General features: G+C 39.7%; 1 protein-coding gene across 2 annotated transcripts in view; it reads right to left on the bottom strand.

The window, feature by feature from the left end:
* The window catches only part of ttll7 (tubulin tyrosine ligase-like family, member 7), a 148,001-nt gene that overhangs the window by 46,459 nt on the left and 89,154 nt on the right, over positions 1-12,388 (bottom strand). For both annotated transcript variants that reach the window (XM_056243582.1, XM_056243581.1), the window contains exons 11-13: positions 8,716-8,863; positions 7,518-7,591; positions 2,124-2,259 (exon numbers count right to left, since the gene is read on the bottom strand). In XM_056243582.1, the coding sequence (XP_056099557.1) occupies positions 2,124-2,259; positions 7,518-7,591; positions 8,716-8,863 (358 nt within the window). The remainder of the gene's footprint in view (positions 1-2,123; positions 2,260-7,517; positions 7,592-8,715; positions 8,864-12,388) is intronic.

Raw genomic sequence — 12,388 nt, forward strand, 5'->3', positions numbered from 1 at the left:
AATTGTCATTTTTCATTTATTTAAATATTACATTATTTGTGTTTACTGCATTTGTTTAAATTTGACTGAAGCAAAGAGAATTATCTTATTTGGTTTCTATCTTGTTTGGTAACCTAATGTTCAGGGTTTGTAGATCTTTAAAATAATAAAGCTTTTCAGAATCGTGAGAGAATCGTGATCTTTATTCCAAGCAAAAAAGTCATGATTCTCATTGTGAGCTAATCAGTCGGGCGAACCAATGATTCAATGGCCCATTCATAAAGAGACATTTACTTCATTCCTGAATGAATCAGCTGTTTGAATAAATCGAATAAATGAATGACTCAATGATTTTTACAGACATTTACCACCACCTACTGGCAGTTTAAGTTTCTTATTTAGAGTATCATTTCATTAAAAAAGTTTATTTAAATAATTTCATATTTTGTGAATAGTTTGCCCAAAAATTTAAATTCTGTTTATTTACATTTACTCACCCTCATGTAGTTTCAAACCTGTATGACTTTCTTTCTTTTTTGTGGAACATAAAATAAGATATTTTGAAGAATTTTGGTAACAAAACTGTTTTGGACTATACATATATCTAAATACTAATTCAGAGGCAGCTTGAAAACAAAAAACGGCCGCTGTAGCCTAAAGGTTTATGTGTAATAATGTGATGTTTAGTCTGTTTTGGTTTCGTTTTCAAAGACTTTTAGTTTGCTTTTCTTCGTGTCCTGTGTTCCCGCTCATCCTTTTTTGTCATGGTTATTTTTTACATTATTAATTTGGGCACAGCTGTTTTCACTTAAGTTCGTTATCCTGTGTATGTAGGACCTTCAGTTCTCTGTGTTCGTTGTGTGGTGTTTGTTATGTTTGATTACACACTGTTACGTGATTCTCATTCATTCCTACTCTCTTCTGTTGTTTACTTAAAGTTAAGCTGTTAATAGATCCGCTTGCCACGTCTCATCTTCTTCTTCAACCCGAGTGTGACAAATAAATTCTATATTGAAACAAATAAAATATTTCTTTATAAAGCTACTTTTTGTAATGTCTATTTGATGCTTTTCTCATTTAACACAATAATGACTTTAGATGATCTTTTAGGAGTAATTTCTCAGCCAAATTTGATGTGCGATTAATTTGTGATTAATTAGATAAAAAATTGGAAATGCTTGACAGCCCTAATTACAATATTAATTACCATAATTTCACAAAATAATGTATTTAGTCAAATGTTGCCATTCATGCTAAGATCAATTACATTAACTGTTTTTTAGAGTAAATCATTAATGCTGTCAGCCTAATTGAGATCCTTATTGAAAACTCTGTCTGAATCTAACTTCAACATCATTACTCACAATTGTGACTTTATTTCTCGTAACTGACTTTAGACTTTATAAAAAACTTTGTTTTACAATTGTAATTTTATGTATTGCAGTTGCTCTACAATTTTTTTTTTACAACTGCATATTTCTATCTTGTAATTACAACTTTATACTTTACAATGTGACTATTTTAAACTTTATTTCATGATTAGCTTTCTTCTTTTTCTTTTCTTTGCTGTTTTTGTACCAGAAAATTCAGCTTGTAATTTGCTGTATGTAGTATAATTTGCTACATTTTTAGTAGCTTGTAGTGTCGCCAACTGCTAGCTTGACTATAGTTAAATTAAAATATGAATACCTGGTAGTTTTACAAGCAACAATTTCAAAATAGCTTGCCTAACACTGTCTATAGGTTGGTCTCAAGATTATGAATGGCTCAGAATACAGTGTCAGTCAATGGGCCAGATTTATTATGTGCCAGGCATGCATAAATAAATAAATCATAAGTCTCATCACTTAGAAAAGTATTAAGACACCTCTCCTCAACTAGCCACATGATTTGAGGTTCCATTCATGTCTGTAGCACAAATGGATTGTTTAAATCCCTAACCATATGAATGAGCAATAGTAATACTGATGGTTGCCTTAAACTCCAATAATGAAAAACAGATGGCCACCAAAAGAGTTAGGGAGCAAAATACTTTTCCTCATCTTATTTTAAATGCAAAAGACCGAGTAGTAGGAAGAAGTAGTTGTAGGGGGGGAGAGAAAGAAAAGAGCAAAAGACTGTTGGGTTGCGTCTCAGGTACATGCCTTCATTCGTTTCAGTGGATTATTCATTTCCTTTTGAAGTGAAGCTGCTCGCCCAGCGAGGAATGTCTGAAAGGCAGCTGAAAGCAGACTCTCATATTTCTCCAAGAGCAGCTTGTCATCTGGGGGGTAAATACATCTGTGCAGAGAGAGGGAGAGGGAGAGAAAAAGCTTTATCTGATTATCTGATTTAGCAGCCTGGTCTGCCTGCTTTTCTAATCACTTAAACAAACCTCAATCGTTCTTTTCACACATGCATTTGTCCATTAATGCTGTGTATATACTAATGATTAATAAACTTGTCTTTATATTAGACGTTAAGACTAAACAAAAGCCAGAGACGTGTAAACCTTTGTCTATATCTGTGTGATGGATCTTCAGATCAGCGCCATCTTGGGTTGTGTATATAATCAAATCCAGCAAACTGGCTTTGCTTCAGGACCCAGATTTTATATTAGACATCAGATGGCAACACTCTACAGTACCAAAATTTGTGCAAAAAAACGCACTTTAAATGCATTAATATTACTGGTACACTTTACATGAAGTACACGTAGTTAAAGTAAGTTAATTCAGTATTTATTAATGCAGTATTTATTGATCTTTTAAACTTTGTTAATGTTAGTTGATAAAAATACAACTGTCTATTGTTAGTTCATAATAAATGTTTAAATTAACATTAATAAAGTAGGATTAATAAAGTATTTTTCATTGTTAGTTCATGTTAACTAATGTAGTTACCGTATCTAATTGTGAAGTGTTACCATATAACCATGAATTAGACCAATAGAAATTAGAAAACAATTTCAATTCTATACAAAAAGAAACAACAGCATATGTGTGATTTACCAGTTTAGATTGAACAAACAACAGGCTAAAAATTATATTACTATTAGCTATTATTACTATTAGCTATTTAACCAGTCACAAATGTGTCATGATTCTGCCATCATGTTATTGATTATTCCTAGTCTTGTGGCAGGATCATGACAGAACCAATGTTTTGTGTACAAGCGCATGGCCAATTGTCAAGGCCATGTGCTTGTGTTGTCTCGTCTCTTAACCCCGCCCCCTTGTTATCCTGATTCAGTCTTTATTGCTTCACTCGTGTCACCTGTTATGTCTTGATTAGTCTCCTTATTTAATCCCCTTGTGTTTGCTGTCTTGTGTCGGTTCATTGCCAAACGTTACTTGTGAGTATCTTGTGAAAGTCTTGTCATTGAAAGTCATTGTAGGTCTAGTCATTGTTAGTATCTCTCGAAGTGTTGTTTGTTTTCTAGTATTTTGTCAGTGTCGTTGTCTAGTTAGTCACCAGAGTCCTGTCTTGTTTTGCCCCCTCGTGGGCTTTGTTTTCCCCTTTTTGTCTTTAATAAATTGTGTGAAGAGCATTCAGTCTGCTTTTGGGTTCGTCAATCTGCATCCAAATAACAGAATGAACCGACCAAAGAAGAACCCAGCAGACAGTATGACCTCCCAACTCCAGTTCCAAACGGAGTTCCGTGAGCGATGCTGGTTGTCCGCACCAACCAACGGAGAACAGGTCATTTGCCCTATCCCGTCCCAGGGTGAGCAAATCATGAGGGATTATGCCCGCCTCTGGGATCATTTTTCCCGGGAGGTTCCGCAGGCTTCTTCCTTGGGCTCTCCACCTTCTGCCTGCCTGCCAGCTATTCCCGAGGGTCGAATGATAGGCGTCGCGACGCTTGGGGACCAGGCTGGCGCTCTCACGACTCCTGGCACTTCATCTACCCCCTTCGGTCTTCGAGGGAAAAGAGGGAGGCGAACCTCGTGGGACTCTCCTTCAGAGTCCTCAGCGTCGGAGTCTATCCTGCCAGAGATAACCCCTTCTTCGCCCGACACAGCTCCCGCCGTGCTTCCCCAACCCGTCTCAGCTCCGGTGATGGTCACTGCTTCTCGACCTAGGAGAAAGAGGAGGAAGAGGGGAGCCTCCCGTTCTTCGCCCGCTGCAGTCACAGAGCCCGCTGCAGTCACAGAGCCCGCTGCAGTCACAGAGCCCGCTGCAGTCACAGAGCCCGTTGGAGTCACATAGCCCGCTCCAGCAAGCGCCGTCCATGAGCCCGCTCCAGCAAGCGCCGTCCATGAGCCCGCTCCAGCTAGCGCCGTCCATGAGCTCGCTCCAGCAAGCACCGTCCCAGAATCTACTGAGAGACTTGCGGCCGATCTAGCCGCAAAAGAGGTTCTGAAATCGGTTTCTGCTCGTCAGGAGATGCCCATCTTCCTTGCTGCCAAGACCCTCTCTGATTATTTGTCTTGTCTAGCTAAAATCCTCGAAGTCCCTGTCTGTCCTGTCTTGTCCCCAGCCCCCGACCCTGCCGCTGTGATCGCGGCACCCAGTCCTGCCCTGTCACCTGCCATGTCCCCCGTCAGAAGTCCCGTTACCTCATCCTCCGTGTCCTCTGTGTCCCCTGTGTCTGAGTCTGTTGCTGCAGCATCCCCGACTGTTTCCCCGTTCGTCCCTGTCTCCACCAGCCCCCGGACTGTTTCCCCGTTCGTCCCTGTCTCCACCAAACCCCGGACTGTTCCGCCCAAGTCTCGTCCTCGTGTGTCTTCCGCCAGACCTGCCCTGAGTTCTTGTCCTCAGCCCTCATCCCATGGACCCAAGACCCCCAGTCCTCCCATCCACCCTGGACCAGCCCCCATGAACTCTGTGTTTCCTCCACCTCCTTTGCCTTGTATGTTGTTTTTGATGTTTCACCCTAACCCTGTTATTGTTTATTCATGTATGCCACTTTTAGTGTTTTCCATGTTTTGTTGGTTTTTGTCTGTCTCGTTCCGTCTTGTCTTGTGCTTAGTGTCCCTTTGAGGAGCGTCTGGTAGCCGCTCCTTAAAGTGGGGGTTCTGTCATGATTCTGCCATCATGTTATTGATTATTCCTAGTCTTGTGGCAGGATCATGACAGAACCAATGTTTTGTGTACAAGCGCATGGCCAATTGTCAAGGCCATGTGCTTGTGTTGTCTCGTCTCTTAACCCCGCCCCCTTGTTATCCTGATTCTGTCTTTATTGCTTCACTCGTGTCACCTGTTATGTCTTGATTAGTCTCCTTATTTAATCCCCTTGTATTTGCTGTCTTGTGTCGGTTCATTGCCAAACGTTACTTGTGAGTATCTTGTGAAAGTCTTGTCATTGAAAGTCATTGTATAGGTCTAGTCATTGTTAGTATCTCTCGAAGTGTTGTTTGTTTTCTAGTATTTTGTCAGTGTCGTTGTCTAGTTAGTCACCAGAGTCCTGTCTTGTTTTGCCCCCTCGTGGGCTTTGTTTTCCCTTTTTGTCTTTAATAAATTGTGTGAAGAGCATTCAGTCTGCTTTTGGGTTCGTCAATCTGCATCCACATAACACAAATGTATTTGTCCCAAAATACTGTAGTTTGATTGGACAGCCTTTGACGTCAGCAACAAAACATATGGGTAGTGTTTTCTCTCCCTTTTAAATGTTGATAATGTAAGGCATAATGTAGAGATCATAAGATGATTTTGTACCATCCTAAAGTGGTTTATTCTGCAATAATGACTGTCAGACTGCAAGAATTATCCTGATTATTATCCTAGCTACTTTCCAAACAAATTAACCTTAAATATAAAGAACTGAGTTAAAATAATGTTATTATGTGAGAGCAAAAAGACCACAGAGTGATACGAGAGGCATGAAACTAGCACAGCGTTGAACATTTTACCATTCAGCATATTCCAGAAAACTATGTAATAAGCCCATTTATTTTGCTATCACAACTTAGCATGATTATATCGTTAGTTCTATTTTTATTTTTTGCATTTAGCATCGTTCTTTCCTTTTTTAGAACAGACTGACCCACCATTTGAGAACCTCTGATCAAAATAATAGGCGCCTCAATCTAAATAAATAGTGAAGGTGGAGCAAGTGACACGTTATACCTCCCACATTTCCGTCTAATAAACTAATACTCACTTGGCGTGTGACATTTAAAACTGCTCTTTTGGATTCCGGCTTCAATGTAATCAAAAGCTCAAGTAATGTAAATGTTCAGATCAGACGATAAACCGCCCCAAATCCATTAAGAGCTACAAGCACGATGAACAAACTTGTGTGGGAAAAGTAATCTAGTAAGAGTAAGTGGGCTTAGTCTTCGGCATATGGCACGTTGAAATCTGGGTCTGACCCACAAACCTCAAACACTTTTTTTTTTTTCATGTTTCAGCATCTTTTGGGGTGTTTTTATATAGAGTTGAACAGAACAGCAGTTACACGCATAAACATAAAATGACCTATTTAAGAAAAGGCATTTGTTTCGTATTCCTCCTCTGTGGCTCTGACGTGGAGGCTCTCCGTATTAAGGAGCGATTTGTTGCAATTACGAAGTGACTCGTGGTATGTGAAATTCAGCATATGCTAAATGGTGCAGTCTCACTATGAAGAAGCCACCCTACCTCTTCAGTAAATACAAATGGTTAGTTGAGATGCTTCTGTAATGAGGTCAGGTTAATCAAATCTTCGTTTGAAAGATCCTGGTGTCTGAATTTAAATGTAACATGAGGTCAGGTTAATTAAATCTTCGTTTGAAAGATCCTGGTGAATTTGAATGTAACTGACAAGAGTAATAAAATGCAAGAAGCATTTGGCTGCTGAGGAATTTGGCTTCTTTACAAAACATTAGTAGTCATTAAAGGAGCAACTTGGAGTTGTTTAATGTTCTGAAGAAAGCGATCTCCTTGTCTGAAAGAATACATCAAAATACTGGCAACTTTTGGTGTTTCTACACCAGGGCTCTCAAATTACTGGTCATGAATGCGGTAGTAAATATTGCAAATATATTTAATTTTTATGTCATTATATATGTAATTTTTCTTGTGGCGTTGAATGAATGAATGAATGAATGAATGAATGAATGAATGAATGAATGAATGAATGAATGAATGAATGAATGAATGAATGAATGAATGAATGAATGGTATTCCATTCTATAAATTTTTCACATGGCTTTTAGTGTAACTACTTTTTTAGTGTAACATTAGTATAAGTATAAATGCAAATACATTTATTTATGCAATGACATGGCCTTTTATGTTGTTGCACAGATCTCTCTCTCTCTCTCTATATATATATATATATATATTATTTTTGTTCCAATCACTGAACAACACGAATGGGGGAATGTTCATAAACAAAATGTTCCCTAAACACTGGATTCAGACATGCCTTGGTGCCTTACTATCTTATTTTTCTGCCTACAAAGGCAGAATTGTTTAAGTCTTAGAAACAACCTTTGTCCTTGCTTTGTCCTCACATGATAGCCCAAGAAATTGTTTCATACCATCGCATATCCCAAACCAAGCCACAAGAGACCCCACAGGAGTAAGCGGGCATTCTTACAGGATAACAATCGTCAAAGCGGCTTCCCTACCTGTAGTTCCCCAGGTGGCGCTTTTCGTGCTCGTCCCTGGAGACCTGCTTGCGTACTTGGGCCAGTCTTTCTTTCTGAAAGCACAACACGAGTGAATAAGTGGTGAGAAGTAGGAAGAATGACAAAGAAATAATGCCCTGTTTCTGCTGGTGCTATCCTGCAGTGTAATTTAGCCACACAAAACCGAATAACAATGTCACTGGATGACACGTTTCCCATATTACGAGGCACCTTAATGAAGTCTGAGAGTTAACAGGCGCGTATAACAGTCTCTCCTCTACACTTGTTAATACAGGGGGCTTATTCATAATTCATATAGATTTAACTCCCACTGTACCATTTTAATACATCAAAAACTATAATTGCGGAAAGGTCAGCTGGTCAATTTGAGTTGGCGCAGCAGGGTGTCTTCTATAATAGTCACTGATCTCTGTTAAATGCTGGTACAGGCATATTCGCTCAGCCCCCAATCCCCAAATCTCACTCCTCTTTTGCATCTAGCTTTGCCCTTTGAAAATACCACCTACCTGCAGTCATCTCAACCTCATTCATCTCTTCATTTAATAAAAAAGTTGATCGAAAGACCAATCAAGGACTGGTGCACAAAGCTCCAAAGAACTTACTCTGAAAACATGCTTTGTCTGTATGTCTGCATTTTGAAATATGAATACTTAAAGGAATAGTTCACTTAAAAATGAAAATTCTGTCATCATTTACTCACCCTCAAGTTGTTTCAAACCTGTGTGAATTTCTTTCTTCTGCTGAACACAAAATAAGATATTTTGAAGAATGTCGGTAACTAGACAGTTGACTGTCCCCATTGACTTCCGTAGTAGGAAAAAAATACTATGGAAGTCAATGGGGTTCATCAACTGTTTGGTTACCGACATTCTTCAAAATGTCTTCTTTTGTGTTCAGCAGAAGAAAAAAAATGTATACAGGTTTGAAACAACTTGAGGGTGAGTAAATGATGACAGAATTTTCATTTTGAAGTGAACTATTCCTTTAACTACCTTTTTTTAGTTTTGGAGGTTGTGACAAATTAGACAAAACACAGGCTAGATTTGAACTTTCATTTTCCACATAAGCACAAGACTCAAGTCTGGAGCCATGGCTCTGACATCAAAACATTATTTTGCTTCTTAACTTAAACATGACCTAATAAAATGTTGCTTTCTAACAGCTGAATGGGTCGTACCAGTTCCTCTCTCCTGCGCTCGAGTAGGTGACGTTGTTTCTCCCAGTCCGATGATCCGGCCGTCAGTTTCCGCGTTGATCCCTGTCCATACAGCCGTCGCTGGGCTTCTGCTTTCTGCTGGGCCAGATTCCGTCGTTTATCACTCGCTCTGGGTAAAACAAATTTAAAAAAAAACAGGAAATGCTCAAGTAATAGCACTCAAAGTAGCCTAAACTCCCAGCCGAAAACCTGACAGACTCCGAGACTCCATACATCACTCGACTTGACAGCATTCAGCACTTCAAGATTTCATCGCTCACTGGCCCTTCAAATTTGCTGTTGAAAGTGACCACTCAGGGTCAGTGGGCTCCTGAACCACTGGGGAACCCTCTCGTTTTATTGATACGACTTTCACACTTCTCTCTGAGTTATTGGATTTGTCCAGCCACTGCTGGGGAAATAACACAGGAGTTGCTTTGATATGTTACTGGGAAAAACTCAGCTGGATCAGTTGGGACACAGTAAACGTCTGTGGAGACTTCCAAGAAAATCACTGCGACAGAATGGTAGCAATGCATCCTTGAAACCTGATCCACTGCTGTATTGAGTTTGTCTGCTGTTGTTTCCTAGGACCATTGTTGGGTCACTCTGGTATATTTAGTACAAAGGGTGGACCTGGGATTTGAAGGCCAGGTCAACGGTAATCAATCACCGGATTCCCCGCATACTGACATACAACTATACACGCACAGATGTACACGGGCAGTCAGTCACTCAAATTTTGAAAGTACGCACAAGCAAACATTCACAACTTTCATACAAACACACACACACACACACACACATGAATATTTTAAGTTAAATGCAATAAAATCGTTAAAATAAACATTATGATTCATCCTTCAGTTTGAAGAAAATGCATTACCCTTAGTATTTAAAGTAAAGAACGTACAACTTAAGTATATGGGGCAATCATACAGCATATTAAAAAAAAACATTAAATAAAAATATACAATTGACCGTTCGCAAAAGCCACGCCCCCTAGTTATTGTTACTACGCCCGTCAAACAAATGGTCAAACACGACCAGCGCGACAGATTGCCATGACGGGAAGAGGTATACCCGTGCGTGTCAGTGACCTTTTTTGGAGCAATACTCAGCGATATCCTCCAGATCGAGGCAAAAGGGGTTACAGTATGCAGTGGAGGGATATATTCAAAATATAAAAATACGCAATGAAGGAGACACGACTACTATCGAGGCGAATGCTTATACCGGTCTCAAGCGAAATCTGAGAAACCATGACCTGTAACTTACCTCAAATGCAACCAGCACAGCCTTGAAGAAGATTTTATAAGCTGGTTCAGTGGCTAATGTTTGGAGTTAGAAATATATAACTCGCGCTGCATATTTAGTAATTTTGCCTCAGATACATTCGCTTTAACAAGCAGGTTGTTCATTACCACGGCAACCGCTTGCGTGTCATGCTGAATGCGATTTTCGTGTTTAAAAAGTAACTATACATAAGAGACGGAAAGATGCAGATAACCATACATTATTTAAAGGGTTAGTTCACCCAAAAATGAAAATTCTGTCAGTAATTACTCACCCTCATGTTGTTCCAACCCCGTAAGACTTTCGTTCATCTTCGGAACACAAATTAAGATATTTTTTTATTAAATCTGAGAGCTGGATCACTCCTCCATAGGCTTCTTAAGGGATCGAAACTGACCGGCCCAAAAGTTATGAAAGACATCATTAAAATTGTCCGAGTGACTACAGTGGCTCAATCTTAAGTTTATCAAGCGACGAGAAAACTTTTTGTGCGCAAAAAAACAAACAAAAATAACGACTTTATTCAACTAATCATTTCCTTTCTTTGTGGGCCGTGATATTTCACGTAGTGAAACTACGCAAAGCTTCTAGGTTGTACGTCACGCATCACAAACATGACCAGCGTCGGCCAATAGTGAGCCTACGTGTGACGTGCAACCTAGAAGCTTTGCGCAATATCACTACGTGAAATATCACGGCCGTACAGAGAAGGAAATTATTAGTTGAATAAAGTCGTTATTTTTGTTTGTTTGTTGCGTACAAAAAGTATTATCGTCGCTTGATAAACTTAAGGTTGAGCCACTGTAGTCACTCTGACTATTTTAACGATGTCTTTCATAAGTTTTGGGCCGGTCAGTTTCGATCCCTTAAAGGTGAACTAAGTAACTTGTTTACCTTAACCGAACAGCTTTGGAGTCATTGTAATGTTTATATTACTGATTTCGTGTTGAATGGTGGTCGTCTCACACCCCCCTGGTTCCTGTGAGCCGCAAAACCACCCTTGCAACTGTGGGCCGGCGAGCCGCCGGCCTCAGTGTTAGGAAGTATCGTGTGATATCAGGTCTCGCGAGGTAACGAATTGCTTTACGGCAAAAAACAGATCTGATCAAATTCTGATAAAATGAGCATCAAACAGAAATAACCCGGCGCCGTATACATGTGGTGTTGGGCGCGCGCAGCTCTTAAAGGGGCCCTACCTTATTTCCACTCGATACAGCGTCCATCCTACTGAACAGGTACCGGTGTACAGGGGGAGGGGATCCGGCCGTGAGTGCGAGCCATCTCTGCGTGAGTGCTATTCACGACAGTACAAGTACTCCACAGCGACTCTAGGGGTCGCTGTTTGACAAAAACGGAATTCCTACTTAGTGCTGCTTTAACTCCCTGGGGTCGGCAATCGCGCCGGCGCGACGGGCTCACTTTTTTTCTTATCAGTGCAAAAGAGACTCAAATTACTCTGTTGATTTTGATCTTACATATAAGTGTTGTACATCATTAGATCCTGTTAAGTGTCTATTTTTTTTGTGGATACTCACAATAAAAACAAAGTGTTCTGCTTTTCGCCAAATAAAGAAAAAAAAACATGATGCGAGTTCTGCGTTCTCTCTGTCAGTGAAGTTCATTCTGAAACGCATCCGAATTAACTGTAACTAAGTACATAGTTGTCACACAGGCACGAAAGATTTTTCGTTATGAAGCTGAAATTCTCTTCTTTTAAATGAAGTTATTTATATAAAAAAAAAAACTATTCTCAGTTTATGTAATCTGTATGAAAAGAGAGAGATGTCAGTCTTTTCCCTTTCAGCTAATTATAGCGTATGACGTGTTAATGTGACCACGCCCACTGAGAGCGCGCGCTATTCAAACGCAAACGTTGAGGCAAGCCATGAAAACGCCCCCACATCAGCTGGATAAAACATCCACAAAGTTACCTCAGAAGTGCTGGTAGTTTCATTTCGAGGAGCACGGATCCAGCTGATGAAGTAAGTTTATTCTTAAGTGCTTTGTTCTAATCGCGTTATTGAATAGTGTCTGTAAACTGCACAAAGACTGTTTAAATATGAATTGCGTGTCTGTGTGTGAATGAATGAATGGCACAGACGCGCGCGCGATGATACTACAACATTTGTGCGTTCATTCACTCTCGCTCCTACATTAGTAAACGTTATTTTTACATGAACACATCCAAACTATATTGCTATAGCCAACTGAGATTTGTTCTAATCGCGATATAGAATAGTGTCTGTAATGACAACATGTCGTTGACTAGTTTTGGATAGATTATAAAGTTTTTACTCTAAAATAGACATCAAATAAGCTTTTGTTAGACAGTTTCTGCTCATATGTTAAATATATAGTA

This window comes from Rhinichthys klamathensis, unplaced genomic scaffold (genome assembly GCF_029890125.1).
Source record: "Rhinichthys klamathensis goyatoka isolate OS25496 unplaced genomic scaffold, OSU_Roscu_1.1 h1tg000814l_1, whole genome shotgun sequence".
Classification (NCBI taxonomy): domain Eukaryota; kingdom Metazoa; phylum Chordata; class Actinopteri; order Cypriniformes; family Leuciscidae; genus Rhinichthys; species Rhinichthys klamathensis.